This window comes from Malaclemys terrapin, chromosome 16 (genome assembly GCF_027887155.1).
Source record: "Malaclemys terrapin pileata isolate rMalTer1 chromosome 16, rMalTer1.hap1, whole genome shotgun sequence".
Taxonomy (NCBI): domain Eukaryota; kingdom Metazoa; phylum Chordata; order Testudines; family Emydidae; genus Malaclemys; species Malaclemys terrapin.
In genome coordinates, this window is record NC_071520.1 from 1,375,541 (window position 1) to 1,395,563 (window position 20,023).

Genomic DNA, 20,023 nt, shown 5'->3' on the forward strand with positions numbered 1-20,023 from the left:
TAAGGAATAAATACATTCAATGGTTTGTAAGTCAGGGCTTTTCAGACAGTGCTAATTCAGATGCACTTGGGTGCAACATCAGTGACACCCTGTGGCCAGTTTTATTAACTACATCGGGGTCGGCAGCCTTCAACACGCAGCCCATCAGGGTAATCCCCTGGCGGGCCGCGAGACATTTTCTTTATGTTGACCGTCTGTGGGCACAGCCCCCCGCAGCTCCCAGTGGCCGCGGTTTGCCATTTCCAGCCAATGGGAGTTGCAGGAAGGGAGGAGGGATAGCTCAGTGGTTTGAGCATTGGCCTGCTAAACCCAGGGTTGTGAGTTCAATCCTTGAGGGTGCCATTTAGGGATCAGGGACAAAAATCTGTCTGGGGATTGGTCCTACTTTGAGTAGGGGGTTGGACTAGATAACATTTTGAGGTCCCTTCCAACCCTGATATTCCATTCTATGAAGTGGTGGCCCGCAGCTCCCATTGGCCAGGAATAAACAAAACATCTCATGGCCTGCCAGTGGATTACCATGATGGGCCGTATGCCAAAAGTTGCCAACCCTGATCAACAATCATTTTTCTAGGGATCTATAAATAAGGCCCTACCAAATTAATGGCCATGAAAAATGCATCACAGACCATGAAATCTGGTCTTTTGTGTGCTTTTACCCTACACTAGATCGATTTCATGGGGGAGACCAGCATTTCTCAAATTGGGGGTACTGACCCAAAAGGGGGGGGGATCACAAGGTTATTTTTGTGTGTGTGTGGGGGGGGGGGGAACATGGTATTGCCATCCTTACTTCTATGCTGCCTTCATAGCTGGGAGGCCAGAGAGTGGTTGCCTCTGACTGAGGGCCCAGCTCTGCAGGCAGCAGCGCCCATGCCATCCTTACTTCTGTGCTGCTGCTGGCAGTAGCTCTGCCTTCAGAGCTGGACTCCCGGCCAGCCGCCACTGCTCTCCAATTGCCCAGCTCTGAAGGCAGCACTGCCGTTTGCAGCATTAAGCTTAGCCGTACAGCACCTCCCCCAACACACACAATAACCTTGCGCCCCCCCGCCCCCCTCCCACACACAACTCCTTTTTGGGTCAGGACCCCTACAATTACAACACCCAGCAATTTCAGATTTAAATAGCTGAAATCATGAAATTTACTATTTTAAAAATCCTATGACTGTGAAATTGACCAATATGGACCGTGAATTTGGTAGGGCCCTAGCTATAAAATATGTGTATATCCAGTCTTGCCTCACAGTGCTCTCGCTTAACACATTACTTCTATTTAAAGCTCCTTGATACCGGCACCCTTCTATATTCAAGTCCAATATAAGATCCCTTTTTTTATTATGAATCTCACTATTTTTATCCCACCTACAATTAGCTACGAGGTTTCAGTCTTTGATCTCTGATATGGACTGCACTATAGCAAGAAACTGTACTTGAGAGTAGCTTTGTAAACCACTTGAAAGCTTTGGCTAGAGAAAACATTAATTCACTTGCCTACCGAAACAAAGGAACTGCCTCAATAGATCAAACCAGTGATCCACCTGACCCAGTACCCTCTCCCTGACACTGACTAGCACCAGATGCTTCAAAGGAATGTGCAAAAAATCTGAGAATGGATAATTATGGAATAACTGCTCACAGGAGTTTTTTCCTAATCCCTGTCAGTTAGAAGTTGATTTATGCTCTGAAGTATGAGGGTTTGAATCTCTTATAAATGGTGGAGACCATTACCTATTTAAAGCTGACTGTTTGAATTGTCGGTAAGCAAATATTTGAGTTCAGAATATTTCACATCATTTCATCTATAACAACAGTAGAATTGACATAGACAAGCGTCAGTCTGATCAGCAGTGCAGATATTGACAAGAATCCATCTGATTTAGGCAAGAGTCATTCTGCTATAGATGAGAGTTAGTCTGATGAACAATGCTGATACACAGAGAGCAATCAGCCCTTTGTATTTACAGGTCAGATTTTTCCTCAGATTGAGTAAGTGAGGGCTGGGATTACTTAAAAATGTACATTTATTCTGAAACCGGGTACTCAAACCTTGTATTTGACAGAATACAAGAAGAAAAGAAAATCTAAACTCAGGGCAGGTCTACACTTAAAACGTTGCATCGACACAGCTGCACGCCGCTGTAGCGTTCAAGTGAAGACGCTCTTAGGTCTTCCGTTGGCAGAGCTAATCCACCTCCCTGAGAGACAGTAGCTGTATCGACAGGAGAAGCTTTTCTGTCAACATAGCACTGTCTACACGGGGTGGCGGGTGGTTGGTTATTATAACTATGTCGCTCAGGAGTGTGGATTTTTCACACCCCTGAGCGATGTAGTTATACCGATATAAGTCTGTAGTGTAGACCTGGCCTCTGTATGGAAAACAGAGATGACAGTAAAATGAAGAAAACGGAAAACAGGAAAGAAAGGCAAGGAGATGGGAAAAGAAGGGGTGAAGGAAAGAGGGAGCAGAGAAGAATATGGCAAAAGAACAAAGGCAGGGAGAGAGATTTGCTTTGACTGACAGAATCTGCATCCATCCATTAAAGGATGTGAATGTAGAACAGAGAATGCAGGGGAGAACCTTGCAGACTGCAAATTAATGTGGAAACTATTCACAACAAGCCGGTCTAGACACTAATAATGGTTACTACGCTACGCTACCTAAAGGAGTAAGAGTCAATATCACAAACACACAGAGCAGCTTTCCTTTCTTCCCTGCAGCACAGATCTCTATTGTGTACTTGTTCGATGCAGTTTCCACTGGGATCACTGACGAATATATAGCAGAGATGGAATGCACATGGAAAATTGGAGCAGAGTTTTGCCCATTGTTTGTGAAGAACGATTATATTACCAAAATATGAAAGAAAAAAACTTACATAGTTCTTTTCCAAAGCATCAAAACAGCCCTGAATCCTGCCAGGAAATAAATGTTAGTAACTAGTCATGACAGTCTAGGAGCAGGAAATCCTCACTGATTAGATGGAGTTTAGAGTGCACATTTACAAGCATTAAGCAGTACAGAGCTGACAACATTTTTAGCTTTTAAAGCCCTCTGCAGGTCACTTAACAATTAAGGATCTCTTCTCCCCTCCATATGTGTGCACAGTTTATACACTAAGGGTATGTCTACACTACGAAATTAGTTCGAATTTATAGAAGCCGGTTTTATTGAAATCGGTTGTATACAGCCGATTGTGTATGTCCACACAATAAAATGCTCTAGGTGCTCTAGTCGGCAGACCGCGTCCACAGTACGAGGCTAGCGTCGACTTCCGGAGCATTGCACTATGGGTAGCTATCCCACAGCTATCCCACAGTTCCCGCAGTCTCCGCCGCCCCTTGGAATTCTGGGTTGAGATCCCAATGCCCGGATGATGCAAAACAGTGTCGCGGGCAGTTCTGGGTACATGTCGTCAGGCCCTTCCCTCCCCCGTCACAGCAACGGCAGACAATAGATTCGCGCCTTTTTACCTGGGTTACCTGGGTTACCTGTGCAGACAACATGGAGCCCGCTCAGCACAGCTGAGCTCACCGTCACCATATGTCCTCTTGGTGCCGGCAGACGTGGGACTGCATTGCTACACAGCAGCAGCTGCTAACTGCCTTTTGGCGGTAGACGGTGCAGTAGACTGGTAGCCTTCATCGGCGATCTGGGTGCTGGCAGCCGTGGGGCTTGCCTTTTGGCAGTAAATGGTGTATTATGACTGTTAGCCGGCCTATTACAAGTCGGGTCATCGCACATTAGCAGAGTCTTCCCTGAGCAGCAGCTCGTGCAATAGGCCTGAAGACCATCGTCATACACCGCCCCGTATTTGCTGCCAAGCACCCAGAAAGATGCCGAGGGCTATCAGTCACGCTGCACCGTAGTCTTAAGATGTAAAAAATAGATTTTCTCTGTATTCATTTGCTTCCCCCTCCCTCCGTCAAATCAACGGCCTGCTAAACCCAGGGTTTTCAGTTTAATCTTTGGGGGGGACCAGTCTGTGACAGTTGTTTGTGTCTCTCCCTGATGCACAGCCACCGTTCTTTATTTTAATTCCCTGTGCCTGTACGCCATGTCGTCACTCGGCCCCCCTCCCTCCTTCCCCTAGGCCGTCAGATACTACGTTTGCGCCACAGCTCGAGCCGAGAAGCGGTTCGCGCCTTTTCTTTGAATTCTGGGTTGAGATCCCAATGCCCGGATGATGCAAAACAGTGTCGCGGGCGGTTCTGGGTACATGTCGTCAGGCCCCTCCCTCCCCCGTCACAGCAACGGCAGACAATAGATTCGCGCCTTTTTACCTGGGTTACCTGGGTTACCTGTGCAGACAACATGGAGCCCGCTCAGCACAGCTGAGCTCACCGTCACCATATGTCCTCTGGGTGCCGGCAGACGTGGGACTGCATTGCTACACAGCAGCAGCTGCTAACTGCCTTTTGGCGGTAGACGGTGTAGCATGAGTGATAGCCGTGGGGCTGGCAGCCGTAGGGCTGCATTGCACCAGCCCCTTCCAGGCGATGGTATATTATGACTGGTACCCGTCATCGTCATACTGGTATGGCTGTCAATCATGGCCACCTGGGCAGACATGCTACTGTCTCGATGATGACGGTTACCAGTCATAATATACTATTTTCTGCCAATTGCCCAATATTGTCTGCTAAGCACCCAGAAGAGGCCGAGGGCGATGCTGGGTGCTGGCGGACGTGGGGCTGGCAGACGTGGGGCTGCATTGCTACACAGCAGCAGCCCCTTGCCTTTTGGCAGATGATGGTATATTATGATTGGTACCCATCATCATCGTACTGGTATGGCTGTCACTCATGCTGCAGCGTCGGCTGCCACCTTAAGATGTAAAAAATAGATTTGTTCTGTGTTCATTTGCTTCCCCTTCCTCCGTGAAATCAACGGCCTGCTAAGCCCAGGGTTTCCAGTTTAATCTTTGGGGGGACCATTCTGTGTGACAGTTGTTTGTGTTTCTCCCTGTTCCTGTACCTGTACACCATGTCGTCACTCGGCCCTCCCTCCCTCCCTCCCTCCCGCCCTCCTTCTCCTGGTCCATCAGATACTACTTTCGCGCCTTTTTTCTGACCAGGCGCCATAGCTAGCACTGGGATCATGGAGCCCGCTCAGATCACCGCGGCAATTATGAGCACTATGAACACCACGCGCATTGTCCTGGAGTATATGCAGAGCCAGAACATGCCAAGGCGAAACCCGGACCAGGCGAGGAGGCGATTGCAGCACGGCGACGAGAGTGATGAGGAAATTGACATGGCCATAGACCTCTCACAAGGCACAGGCCCCAGCAATGTGGAAATCATGGTGTCACTGGGGCAGGTTGATACCGTGGAACGCCGATTCTGGGCCCGGGAAACAAGCACAGACTGGTGGGATCGCATCGTGCTGCAGGTATGGGACGATTCCCAGTGGCTGCGAAACTTTCGCATGCGTAAGGCCACTTTCATGGAACTTTGTGACTTGCTTTCCCCTGCCCTGAAGCGCCAGAATACCAAGATGAGAGCAGCCCTCACAGTTGAGAAGCGAGTGGCGATAGCCCTGTGGAAGCTTGCAACGCCAGACAGCTACCGGTCAGTCGGGAATCAATTTGGAGTGGGCAAATCTACGGTGGGGGCTGCTGTGATCCAATTTGCCAGGGCAATGAAAGACCTGGTGATAGCAAGGGTAGTGACTCTGGGCAACGTGCAGTCAATAGTGGATGGTTTTGCTGAAATGGGATTCCCAAACTGTGGCGGGGCCATAGACGGAACCCATATCCCTATCTTGTCACCGGAGCACCAAGCCACCGACTACGTAAACCGCAAGGGGTACTTTTCAATGCTGCTGCAAGCCCTGGTGGATCACAAGGGACGTTTCACCAACATCAACGTGGGATGGCCGGGAAAGGTACATGATGCTCGCGTCTTCAGGAACTCTGCTCTGTTTCGAAAGCTGGAGGAAGGGACTTTCTTCCCGGACCAGAAAGTGACCATTGGGGATGTTGAAATGCCTATCGTGATCCTTGGGGACCCAGCCTACCCCTTAATGCCATGGCTCATGAAGCCGTACACAGGCAGCCTGGACAGGAGTCAGGACCTGTTCAACTACAGGCTGAGCAAGTGCCGAATGGTGGTGGAATGTGCATTTGGACGTTTAAAAGCGCGCTGGCGCAGCTTACTGACTCGCTCAGACCTCAGCGAAAAGAATATCCCTATTGTTATTGCTGCTTGCTGTGCGCTCCACAATATCTGTGAGAGTAAGGGGGAGACCTTTATGGCGGGGTGGGAGGTTGAGGCAACTCGCCTGGCCGCTGATTACGCGCAGCCAGACACCAGGGCGGTTAGAGGAGCACAGCAGGGCGCGGTGCGCATCAGAGAAGCTTTGAAAACGAGTTTTGTGACTGGCCAGGCTACTGTGTGAAACTTCTGTTTGTTTCTCCTTGATGAACCCTCCAACCCCCCCCCCCCGACCCGGTTCACTCTACTTCCCTGTAAACCAACCACCCCACCCCACCCTCCCCTCCCCCTTGCAGAGGCAATAAAGTCATTGTTTTTTCACATTCATGCATTCTTTATTAGTTCCTTACAGAGGTAGGGGGATAATTGCCAAGGTAGCCTGGGATGGGTGGGGGAGGAGGGATGGAAAAGGACACACTGCATTTTAAAACTTTAACTCTTATTGAAGGCCAGCCTTCTGATGCTTTGGCGATCATCTGGGGTGGAGTGACTGGGTGGACGGAGGCCCCCCCACCGTGTTCTTGGGCGTCTGGGTGAGGAGGCTATGGAACTTGGGGAGGAGGGCTGTTGGTTACACAGGGGCTGTAGCGGCGGTCTCTGCTCCTGCTGCCTTTCCTGCAACTCAACCATACGCTCGAGCATATCACTTTGATGCTCCAGCAGACGGAGCATTGCCTCTTGCCGTCTGTCTGCAAGCTGACGCCACCTATCGTCTTCAGCCCGCCACTTGCTCTGTTCTTCCCGCGATTCAGCCCGCCACCTCTCCTCTCGTTCATATTGGGCTTTTCTCATCTCCGTCATTGACTGCCTCCACGCATTCTGCTGTGCTCTATCAGCCTGGGCGGACATCTGCAGCTCCGTGAACATCTCGTCCCTCGTCTTACGTTTTCTCTTTCTAATGTTCACGAGCCTCTGCGAAGGAGAAACATTTGCAGCTGGTGGAGGAGAAGGGAGAGGTGGTTAAAAAAAGACACATTTTAGGGAACAATGGGTACACTCTTTCATTACAAGGTCGCATATTTCGGCTTGCAGGCAGCCATCGTAGGCCACAGTGTTTTGGCTTTTTTAACCTTCTTAACATGCGGGAAAGGTTGCAAACAGCAGCGCATTTCCCATATCAAGGATGAATTGGGTTGTCCATTTAAAATGGGGTTTCAATGTAAAAGGAGGGGGCTGCGGTTTCCCAGTTAACATGCGGCACAAACACAAGTAAACCACCCCCCCCACACACACAGACACGATTCTCTGGGATGATCACTTCACCCCTCCCCCCCACCGCGTGGTTAACAGCGGGGAACATTTCTGGTCAGAAGAGCAGGAACGGGCACCTCTGAATGTCCCCCTTAATAAAATCACCCCATTTCAACCAGGAGAGCTTTCTGGAGATGTCCCTGGAGGATTTCCGCTCCATCCCCATACACGTTAACAGACTTGCTTGCTTTTTTTTTGTAATGTTTACAAATATTTACAAAGTTACACTCACCAGAGGTCTCCTGTGTGCCCTGAGGGTCTTGGGTGAGTTCGGGGGTTACTGGTTCCAGGTCCAGGGTCACAAACATATCCTGGCTGTTGGGGAAACCGGTTTCTCCGCTTCCTTGCTGCTGTGAGCTACCTACAGTACCTCCATCGTCATCTTCCTCGTTCCCCGAACCGTCTTCCCTGTGTGTTTCTCCAGTGAGAGAGTCATAGCACACGGTTGGGGTAGTGGTGGCTGCACCCCCTAGGATCGCATGCAGCTCCGCGTAGTAGCGGCAAGTTTGCGGCTCTGCCCCGGACCTTCCGTTTGCTTCTCTGGCTTTGTGGTAGGCTTGCCTTAGCTCCTTAATTTTCACGCGGCACTGCTGTGTGTCCCTGTTATGGCCTCGGTCCTTCATGGCCTTGGAGATCTTTTCTAATACTTTTCCATTTCTTTTACTGCTACGGAGTTCAGCTATCACTGCTTCATCTCCCCATATGGCGAGCAGATCTCGTACCTCCCGTTCGGTCCATGCTGGAGCTCTTTTGCGATCCTGGGAGGACTCCATGACGGTTACCTGTGCTGATGAGCTCTGCGTGGTCACCTGTGCTCTCCACGCTGGGCAAACAGGAAATGAAATTCAAACCTTCGCGGGTCTTTTCCTGTCTACCTGGTCAGTGCATCTGAGTTGAGAGCGCTGTCCAGAGCGGTCACAATGAAGCACTGTGGGATAGCTCCCGGAGGCCAATAACATCGAATTCCGTCCACACTACCCCAATTCCGACCCGCAAAGGCCGGTTTTATCGCTAATCCCCTCGTCGGAGGTGGTGTAAAGAAACCGGTTTAAAGGGCCCTTTAAGTCGAAAGAAAGGGCCTCGTTGTGTGGACGTGTCCAGGCTTAATTCAGTTTAACGCTGCTAAAGTCAACCTAAACCCGTAGTGTAGACCAGGCCTAAGGCTCTGGTCCTGTGAACACTTATTACCAGGCATCCTGGGACTACTCAAAACAGTAACACTAGACTGGGTAATAATGGCCAGATCTTTGGACCCACTCTGTCCCTTTCGTGCTGATGGATCCAGCCAGCTGGGTGTTCCTTTGGCATAGCTGCGAGGAAGGCGGCATGGTTGGAGTGCTGCTGCAATCATAGAATCATAGAATATCAGGGTTGGAAGAGACCTCAGAAGGTCATCTAGTCCAACCCCCTGTTCAAAGCAGGACCAATCCCCAACTAAATCATCCTAGCCAGGGCTTTGTCAAGCCTGACCTTAAAAATCTCTAAGGAAGGAAATTCCACCACCTCCCTAGGTAACCCATTCCAGTGCTTCACCACCCTCCTAGTGAAAAAGTTTTTCCTAATATGCAACCTAAACCTCCCCCACTGCAACTTGAGACCATTGCTCCTTGTTTTGTCATCTGGAACCACTGAGAACAGTCTAGATTCGTCCTCTTTGGAACCCCCTTTCAGGAAGGCAGTTATCAAATCCCCCCTCATTCTTCTCTTCTGAAGACTAAACAATCCCAGTTCCCTCAGCCTCCCCTCATAAGTCATGTGCTCCAGCCAGGGCCGTCCCTAGCTATTCTGGGGCCCTACGCAGCCCCCCTGCGGGGGCGTACCTCTGTGGGAGGGGAGCAGGGGGGCTGTCCCCAGGCCTCCGCGGGGGGAGCGGGAGGGCTGTCCCCAAGCCTCCGTGGGGGCGGGGCTGGCTTCAGGGGCAGAGGGGAACCACCCCCCCAGCACTCACCGGCGGCATGGCTGGGACCGGGTCTGCACTTCCCACTGCCGGTGGGTGCAGGCCCGGCCATGCTGCGGAGCTCAGGAGAGTGGGGGCAGGGCTAGGGCGGAGCAGGGGTGGGAAGAGGCAGGGCTGGGCAGGGAAGGAGCAGGGCGGGGGGTGGGGGCGGAGCAGGGCAGGGGCCCTGGGGAAAAGCCTGAGCAGGGGCTGGAGCAGCACGCTGCTGTGCAGGGCACCAGGAAATTTGGTGCCCCAAATTTCCTGGTGCCCTACGCAGCTGCATACTTTGCGTATGAATAAGGACGGCCCCGGCTCCAGCCCTCTAATCATTTTGTTGCCCTCTGCTGGACTCTTGCCAATTTTTCCACACCCTTCTTGTAGTGTGGGGCCCAAAACTGGACACAGTACTCCAGATGAGGCCTCACCAATGCCAAATAGAGGGGAATGATCACATCCCTCGATCTGCTGGCAATGCCCCTACTTATACAGCCCAAAATGCTGTTAGCCTTCTTGGCAACAAGGGCACACTATTGACTCATAGGGCACACTGTTGACTTTTTATGATCATAATTTTAGGCTGCTCTAAACTATCCTGAGACAGTGCAGAACTGGCCCCAGGACTGGAGAACTGTATATGGCTCCTCTGCAGCCTCCTCATCTGTGCCTAGTGCTTACAGGACACAGCAGAGAACTGAGCCATGAATATTTGCAGGATTGGGCCCTTGCAGTAGTTAAGCAACACAGAAGTGCTACACTCCCTATAACAACTCCCTCTGCTGATAGTAAGGAGTAATGCCATTTTTCTGAAACCTGAAGAAGAGCTCTGTATAAGCTTGAAAGCTTGTCTCTCTCACCAACAGAAGGTGGTCCAATATTTCCTCACCCACCTTTCTCTCTATGTTTCTGAAATGCATTTATTAACTATAACTCCAGAAAGCTAAGGGCCTAGTTATGCCCCCAGAAACAGTCACAACTTCCAGTGAAGAGAAAACAGCACATACTAGTTAAAAATCAATCAAGCACTTTAAAAACTAGAAATAGCAGATATGTAACCTATGGAAACAAGTAACCTCACAACTTTGTTTAGAGTGAGCCTCAATCCTCCCTTACCTGCTTTGTTTGTTCACTTGAGGGCCTGATCCCGCTCTCATTGGGGTCAATGAGATCACATTTACATTGGAAGCTCGTTGGAGAGGGACCATGTCTTTGTTATATAAAGTGCCAAGCACACACAGCTTTTATAATAAATCAATGGGAATTGCTTTGGCAAATCCAATAGCATTGGCCCTGAAGGATTTCAAATTTAGGAAGTAAAGGCGTGTAGTACAATGCCATATTGCTGTTCAGCATAATCTTATCATAGGACTTGTCTACACGAACAGTTAGACAGCGGAAATCTGAGATGTAAATCTCACACACTAGCTTTCTGCAGTTTAAGTGCCTGAGTGCACTCTGCTGACATGGGTTAACAGCTCTTTAATGCATCTTGAGCTAGTCCCATTTCAAAGAAGACAAGATCAAAGCGCTCCAGCAAACCGTCCATGTGTACCAGCAGGGTGCACATGGACAGTTGGAGTGCAGCAGACTAGTGCAGGATAGATTCATACCCCAGCTTGTTGTGGTCTAATTGTCCATGTAGGCAAGCCCTAAGTTTCACTGTTATTCACTTACCACTTGACTATCTGCAGTGACCCCAGGCAGCTTTTATCTTCCCGAAGGATTTTTAGACAGAGGTCTGCAAAACAAGAGTTAGCATATAATTACAAAGCTTATTTGCAGCCACTGGGCAAACATTGAAATCTAGTCAGTCAGCAACATATGAAGTATTTTATCTGGAAACACTTCTTGAGCTGGAAGATTGGTTTTAACAGCATCCCAGGTGGGCTGACACAGGCTCACACTGTAGTTTAAAATGCCAAAGACCTTTGCTGAGATACACTGAACTCTTCCAGGACAAAGTACTGGAGTTACAGATTTATTGAGTGTGGCTTCATTTAGAAATGCCAACAACTTCCTTTCCCCTCAATCCCCATTCTCATCTTATTCTGGCATTTCCCAACAGCACCTTTTAGTTCTGCATTCTAGTGTTCACTAACACACAAATAAGCTAAACAACTGTGCTCAAAATGAACTAATGCTGTGACGTTTCCCCACCGGACTCCTTTGGCCCTTTTGTCCTCCGAGTTTAGGAGTTAGGATCCACAAGCAGAAAACTCCTAAAGTTGACGCCAATGCTGATATGCCAACCACAGAGGTTAATTAATGCCTTGGGGCCCAATCCTGCAGCTCTCACAGGATCTTAATATAAAGATGCGGATTAATCAAAGTTTCATCAGCTGGCATGACCTTGCCACAAGTCTCACAATACCTTGTGTTTTTCTTAAAGCCTCATCTCTGAAGCCATCTGATTATGTGAAGTATCAGGGGGTAGCCTTGTTAGTCTGAATCCACAAAAACAACAAGGAGTCTGGTGGCACCTTAAAGACTAACAGATTTATTTGGGCATAAGCTTTTGTGGGTAAAAAACCCACTTTTTCAGATGCATGGAGTGAAAATTACAGATGCAGGCATTATATACTGACACATGGAGAGCAGGGAGTTATCTCACAAGCGGAGAACCAGTGTTGACAGGACCAATTCAATCAGGGTGGATGTAGTCCACTCCCGATAACTGATGAGGAGGTATCAATTCCAGGAGAGGTAAAATTGCTTTTGTAGTGAGCCAGCCACTCCCAGTCCCTATTCAGACCCAAATTAATGGTGTTAAATTTGCAAATCAATTTTAGTTCTGCAGTTTCTCTTTGAAGTCTGTTTCTGAAGTTTTTTTGTTCAATGATAGTAACTTTTAAATCTGTTATAGAATATCCAGGAAGACTGAATGTCCTCCTACTGGCTTTTGTATGTTACCAGTTCTAATGTCCGATTTGTGTCCATTTATTTGTTCACGTAGAGACTGTCCGGTTTGGCCAATGTACATGGCAGAGGGGCACTGCTGGCACATGATGGCATATATCACATGAGTGGATGTGCAGGTGAATGAGTCCCTGATGGTGTGGCTGATGTGGTTGGGTCCTCTGATGGTGTCGCTAGAAACTAGAAACTGCAGAACTAAAATTCATTTACAGATTTAACACCATTAATCTGGGCTTGAATAGGAACTGGGAGTGGCTGGCTCACTACAAAAGCAACTTTACCTCTCCTGGAATTGACACCTCCTCATCAATTATCGGGAGTGGACTACATCCACCCTGATTGAATTGGCCCTGTCAACACTGGTTCTCCACTTGTGACATAACTCCCTTTTCCTAATGTGTCAATATAATAATGCCTGCATCTGTAATTTTCACTCCACGCATCTGAAGAAGTGGTTTTTTACCCACAAAAGCTTATGCCCAAATAAATCTGTTAATCTTTAAGGTGCCACCGGACTCCTTGTTGTTTTTGTGATTATGTGAGAATCTCAGCTTTCATTTACAAAATTTCCAGATTGTGGAGAAAAGCTTGAAAATCTGACCCCTAATGGCTCAAAAAACAGAAGGCAACTATAAAAAACCCCTGACATTTATTATAAAAATCCAATGATTTTTAAGCCAGTCTCGTGATTTTGGAGGAGCCTGATACATAGTTTTGGAAAGCTTGGGATTGGCAATACTGATGAAATTGCTGAGTAATGAATGCAACTGGAAAAAAAAAAAAAAAAAACATTGCGAGAAACAGCTGATGGTTGCCACTAGCTCTAAGTTGTCTTTCTGCCATAAGAGCTTTTTCTGTATCAGGGCTGCCGGATAAGGCCCATAGGCTCACATCCTGAAAGATATTTAGGTGCCTAATTCCCATTGATTTCAATAGAAATCTGGCACCTACATACCTCTGAGGATTTGAGCCATGGTCAGCAGTCTTCCTACAAAAGACTGAACTTGTCAAATATGTGAACAGCACTGGACTAATCTGTACAGGGCAAAGATAATGCATAGAAACATGCATGTAGCATGCATTGAAAACATTACCATCTAAATAGCGAGTTCCATATGAGCTCTCTGGGAAGAGCCCTCTTAGGTACGTTATACAGGAGACAGAGATGGCCAAAAGCCTTTTCACCAGCACCATGGACTCCTGGTCAATGGCAATTTTGTGTGGAAACAACACTGATTCCTGAAAAAAAGACAAAGACAAAAATATTATTGGTTTTAGACCAATACGAAGGCCCAGAGCTAGAGGGGAGAATTAGCAGGTTTAGAGGGAGTCTTAATTAGGGTAATTTTGGTCTCCATAGTGTGTATGCCACTCACTTACACATTGGTAAACTAAGTATAAGTAGCTCAAGGAGCATCTAACACACTTGGCCCAAAGTTTATTGCTACACAAAAGCTTTTGGTGACAGTATTAATATATTGTCACATAGGCAGAGAACTATTGCCACAGTTCCACAGGGCTGGTAGATGCGGTGTTACTGAATTCCAGTGACAAAACAGGGCTCTGAGGCCTACACACTGGAAAAGAAGCACTCTTCCAGGGGGGTTCTTCTCAACTCTTCAGCTATTTTGAGTCCAGAAGGCAGACGCAGCCTGCAGACAGGCTTCCAACAAAGCCAGAGGTTATATGCAGATCTGGTTTCTAAAAGAATGTGGGATTCTGCTTAGTAAGAGCTAAGCACTCATATACTTTTCCATGCCTAGGACTCTGTTTATTATGAATAAGGCTAAGATTTTGAAATGGGCAACAAACAAAAATTCATGTGGTCGTGACTTTTACTAAAAATAACCATACACGCCATGGCAGAGGCGCACAGCCCCAGCTGCAGCCCCCACTGCGGGGCAGGGGCACACGGCACCAGCAGCAGCCCCTGCCGCAAGCCATGAGGCAGAGGCACATGGCCCAGCGGTGGCTCCCGCCACAAGCTGCGGGGCAGGGGCGCACAGCCCCGGCGGCAGCTCCCACCGCGGGGCTATGTGGGGAGCATAGCCTGGCTCCAGCCACAGCTTCAGCTGCTGACAGCTGAAGAAGTCACGGAGGTCCAGTAAAGTCACGGAATCCGTGACTGCCGTGACCTCCGTGACTAAATCGTAGCTTTAATTATGAATACTAAACATCAAGTAGTGGTGATGATCTAGTGGTCCCTTCTGGTCTCCATGACACCTGGTATTAACATGCAAAATCTTTGTGAAAAGGAGTCCCACTACCAGTTCATTGTCTTTTTCTCCTCTAGGGAGGCTCTGCATGCCCAAGGAGTTTTACGTAGCCAAGCACCAGTATCCAGCACCTAGGCACCGATTCGCCTACAAATCCTCAGGCTGCGTAGCCAGCCTCTTCTTGGCTACCCTGGCCTGGAGACAGCTGCTTTCAAAACCCAACAAAGACACAGTATAATCAGCACTGAGCACACCGCCTGCCCTGGGAGCAAGGGATGGGAAGGGTAATCAAAGCCAGGTTTCCAGCTCTGCAGGGCTGAGTACTACTAGGCCAGCATGTTGATCAGTAACATTAAATCCTAAATCCTGTACCTTGGAGGTTTTATGCTTCTGTCCAGTATGTGAGAGCTGAGCCGTGGCCATAGCGCCTCAAAGTGCTGCCTTCCACATGCAATTAGAACCTGCAGAGAAATAAACATTAACCACTTGGCAAATACAGGATTCCTCGTATTTCTCATCTTCCTGAGCATAAGAACCAGACTGCATGAGAACTCTCTCTAGGTTTGAAAGCCGAGCTCTTACCAAGACAGCTAAATGGTGTCAGACTGACGTCATTCTGTGCCACCGTTTGGAAGTTCACATGGCAGGAAGAACCCCTCAGTATCTATAAACAAACTGTCAATAGTACTGGAAATTCAGTGCCAGAGCCACAGCTGGAGGGAATTGTTGTGGCTCCAGAGACTTCAATGAAGCTAGGCCAATTTACATCAACTGAGGATCTGGCTCTCTATCTCTTTGACAGATCTCTTTGATCCTCATGCTGGTGCACAGAACAGTGCTAATGCTCAGAAATGCTGAGCCGACTCCCAGACAGCTGTTTTAACAATCCAAAGAGCATTGTGCTTTTAAAAGAGCACTGTCAAGCTGAAAGCAAAATATTAATCTTGACCCATTTTAAGTCTCTATCTGAAACATCCCAAACATTTTTAAAATAATAGTAATCCCCATTTATCTTCCATAGAAATAAAGGGATTTAATCCCCTTTTAAGTGAAAATTTTATCTGAGCCTTCCTACTGAGCCACTATAGCTGTCTTCATAATATAGCATTTTTCACTTTCAAAATTCTTGACAAACATTAACAAACTAAGCCTCATTTCATTCCCCAAAGGTAGAGCAGCATCATAGAATCACAGAACTGGAAAGGACCTCGAGAGGTCATCTAGTCCAGTCCCCTGCACTCAAGGCAGGACTAAGTATTATCTAGAACATCCCTGACAGGTGTTTCTCCAACCTGCTCTTAAAAATCCCCAATGATGAAGATTCCACCAACCTCGCTAGGTAATTTATTCCAGTGCTTAACCACTCTAACAGTTAGGAAGTTTTTCCTAATGTCCAACCTAAATCGCACTTGCTGCAATTTAAGCCCATTGCTTCTTGTCCTAGCTGCAGAGGTTAAGAAGAACAATTTTTCTCCCTCCTCCTTGTAACAACCTTTTATGTACTTGAAAACTGTTATCATGTCCCCTCTCAGTCTTCTCTTCTCCAGACTAAACAAATCCAATTTTTTCAATCTTCCCTCATAGGCCATGTTTGCTAGACCTTTTATCATTTTTGTTGCTCTTCCCTGGACTTTCTCCAATTTGTCCACATCTTTTGTTGAAATGTGGTGCCCAGAACTGGACACAATACTCCAGCTGAGGCCTAATCAGCATGGAGTAGAGCGGAAGAATTACTTCTCATGTCTTGCTTACAATACTCCTGCTAATAAATCCCAGAATGATGTTTGCTTTTTTTGCAACAACTTTACACTGTTGACTCATATTTAGCTTGTGATCCACTATGACTCCCAGATACCTTTCCGCAGTACTCCTTCCTAGGCAGTCATTTCCCATTTTGTATGTGTGCAACTGATTGTTCCTTCCTAAGTGGAGTACTTTGCATTTGTCCTTATTGAATTTCATCCTATTTACTTCAGACCATTTCTCTAATTTGTCCAGATCATTTTGAATTTTAATCCTATCCTCCAAAGCACCTGCAACCCCTCTCAACTTGGTATCGTCCGCAAACTTTATTAAGTGTACTCTCTATGCCACTATCTAAATCATTGATGAAGATATTGAACAGAACCAGACCCAGAACCAATCCCTGTGGGACCCTACTCGTTATGCCCTTCCAGCATGACTGTGAACCACTGATAACTACTCTCTGGGAATGATTTTCCAACCAGTTATGAACCCACCTTATAGTAGCTCCATCTAGATTGAATTTCCCTAGTTTGTTTATGAGAAGGTGATGCAAGACAGTATCAAAAGCCTTACTAAAGTCAAGATATGCCACATCTACCGCTTTCCCCCATCCACAAGGCTTGTTATCCTGTCAAAGAAAGCTATCAGGTTGGTTTGACATGATTTGTTCTTGACAAATCCATGCTGACTGTTCTTTATCACCTTATTATCTGCTAGGTGTTTGCAAACTGATTGCTTAATTATTTGCTCCATTATTTTTCCGGGTACAGAAGCTAAGCTGACTGGTCTGTAATTCCCTGAGTTGTCCTTATTTCCATTTTATAGATGGGCACTATATTTGCCCTTTTCTAGTCTTCTGGAATGTCTCCCGTCTTCCATGACTTTTCAAAGATAATTGCTAATGGCTCAGATAACTGCTCAGTCAGCTCCTTGAGTATTCTAGGATGCATTTCATCACGCCCTAGTGATTTAAAGACATCTACCTTGTCTAAGTAATTTTTTACTTATTTTTTCCCTATTTTAGATTCTGATCCCACTTCATTTTCACTGGCATTCACTATTTTAGACATCCACCAACCTTCTTGGTGAAAACCGAAACAAAGAAGTCATTAAGTAACTCTGCCATTTCCACATTTTTTGTTATTGTCTTCCCCCCTCATTGAGTAATGGGCCTACTCTGTCCTTGGTCTTCCTCTTGCTTCTAATTTATTTGTAGAATGTTTTCTTGTTTCCTTTTATGTCCCTAGCTAGTTTGATCTCGTTTTGTGCCTTGGCTTTTCTAATTTTGTCCCTACATACTTGTATTATTTGTTTATATTCATCCTTCGTAATTTGACCACGTTTCCACTTTTTGTAAGACTCTTTTTTGAATTTTAGATCATTGAAGATCTCCTGATTAAGCCAGGTGGTCTCTTGCCATACTTCCTATCTTTCCTACACACAGATTGTGCCTCAGTTTCCCTGAGCGGTTAAAGCCAACACCTTCCAACTTGGGGATGCCTACACTTACTCACCTAAGCCCATAATTAGATACCTAAGTAAGTGGGGAGCCTGATTCTGATCTCAGTTCACCATGAAAATCCAGAGTTACTCACTGTAATCAATAGTTATTCCCAATATACACTGGTATAAATAAAATCAGAATCTGGCTCCTGATTTTTAGCTCACTTTAATTTACTGTGGAGATGTCGTAGGTGTCTCAAATTGAGACAGTAGTGGCTACTTTTGAAAAGTGACTTAGCCAGACCACATATGGAGTCAACTGCAGAGCCAGGATCAGAACCCAAGAGTTGCTGGGTCTTAGCCCTAGCATGTCACCACTTTTCAAAAGTTATCATTCCCAGCTCCAGCTATACAGAGGAAAAGGCACATGAGGATTTCTGTGACATGCATGCTGGATCATATTGCCAATGGAACTACTCCTGATTACACAGTAACGTGGGAGGAGAAGCCCAGTAAACGAGGCACATGCTCTTGGAGCACAGGCTCATGTAGATTTTCTTTTACAGCTGATAATTATTGGGCTTGGATAATCTGTGTACAGTATGGGGCATAAAGGCACATGGCCAGATTCTGCTCTGTCACAACACTTGGCCCACAGGCAACACATATGTTGGGAGGGTTTGAAAAGGAGGAAAGGCTACCAGGCTCCCTCTTAACGCAGCAATGATTAACCATGTGTCCATGGAGAGCCTATGGAGGGGGGACAAAAGGGGCTCCAAGTAGAGCGCCCACCCAATGTAGGCGGGTGTGTGAGTGTGCGCAGAACACTGCCCCCTCACAGAGTGTGGTAGAGTGGGACAGGTGGGGCTCTAAGGGTAGGGTGACCATCCGTCCCGTTTTTAAAGGGACAGTCCTGTTTTTTGGGACTTTTTCTTATATAGGCACCTATTACCCACCCCCACCCCTGTCCCATTTTTTCCACAGTTGCTATCTGCAGGGCCGGCTCCAGGCACCAGCTTCTCAAGCAGGTGCTTGGGGCGGCCGCTCTGGAGAGGGGCGGCACGTCCAGGTATTCGGAGGCAATTCGGCGGAGGGTCCCTCACTCCGCCTGGGAGCGAAGGACCTCCCGCCGAATTGCAGCCGCAGATCACGATCACGGCTTTTGTTTGTTTGTTTGTTTGTTTTGTTTGTGTTTTGGCTGCTTGGGGCGGCCAAAACCCTGGAGCCGGCCCTGGCTATCTGGTCACCCTATCTAAGGGGGAATATGATATCCCCTCTCTGGGTGTGTGGGGGCGCACACAGGGATCAGGGCCTATCAGCCCCTCAGGGTGGGGGGGAGCCGATGGGGATCTGGGGGATACCGCCCCCTCAGGGTGTTTGCGGGGGTCTCGATGGACCGGGCCCTTCCCGCTGCCGGTACCTCACCAAGGAGGGACTCCGGAAGCCAGGCGCCACCACGGGACCGAGCGAGCGAGAACGGAGCCCGCGCGCACCCTGACTGCTCTGCGAGCCCGCCTGCCCGGGCGCCTGCCTCGCCACAGCGGCCCCGCCCCCTGCTCAGGCCGGGCCGGCCCAGGCCCCGCCCCCGCCCCCAGCGCTCCGTGCTCAGACCGCTTCCCCATTCCCCCAACCCCCCGTGCTCAGACCTCGCCCCCCCAGCGCTCCGTGCTCAGACCCCCCCCCCAGGGCTCTGTGCTCAAACCCCCCCCCCGAGACCAGTGCTCAGACCCGCCCCAGGGCTCTGTGCTCAGACCTCCCCCAGAGCCCCGTGCTCAGACCCCCGCCCAGCGCTCTGTGCTCAGACCTCCCCCAGAGCCCCGTGCTCAGACCGCTTCCCCATCCGCCCCAACCCCCCGTGCTCAGACCTCGCCCCCCCCCAGCGCTCTGTGCTCAGACCTCCCCCAGAGCCCCGTGCTCAGACCGCTTCCCCATCCGCCCCAACCCCCCGTGCTCAGACCTCGCCCCCCCCAGCGCTCTGTGCTCAGACCCCCCCCCCGAGACCAGTGCTCAGACCCCCCCCCCCAGGGCTCTGTGCTCAGACCTCCCCCAGAGCCCCGTGCTCAGACCCCCGCCCAGCGCTCTGTGCTCAGACCCCCCCCCAGGGCTCTGTGCTCAGACCTCCCCCAGAGCCCCGTGCTCAGACCGCTTCCCCATCCGCCCCAACCCCCCGTGCTCAGACCTCGCCCCCCCCCCAGCGCTCCGTGCTCAGACCGCTTCCCCATTCCCCCAACCCCCCGTGCTCAGACCTCGCCCCCCCAGCGCTCTGTGCTCAGACCCCTTCCATCGCCCCCAGAGCCCC

General features: G+C 48.7%; 1 protein-coding gene across 1 annotated transcript in view; it reads right to left on the reverse strand.

Annotated features, from left to right (window-relative positions):
- Window positions 1-19,211, reverse strand: part of HORMAD2 (HORMA domain containing 2) — a 63,703-nt gene extending 44,492 nt beyond the window's left edge. The window contains exons 1-5 of the mRNA XM_054006062.1: window positions 19,150-19,211; window positions 14,908-14,996; window positions 13,414-13,558; window positions 11,078-11,141; window positions 2,877-2,913 (exon numbers count right to left, since the gene is read on the reverse strand). Of these exons, the coding sequence (XP_053862037.1) occupies window positions 2,877-2,913; window positions 11,078-11,141; window positions 13,414-13,558; window positions 14,908-14,958 (297 nt within the window). The 5' untranslated portion in view covers window positions 14,959-14,996; window positions 19,150-19,211. The remainder of the gene's footprint in view (window positions 1-2,876; window positions 2,914-11,077; window positions 11,142-13,413; window positions 13,559-14,907; window positions 14,997-19,149) is intronic.
- Between the last annotated feature and the right edge of the window lie 812 nt (window positions 19,212-20,023).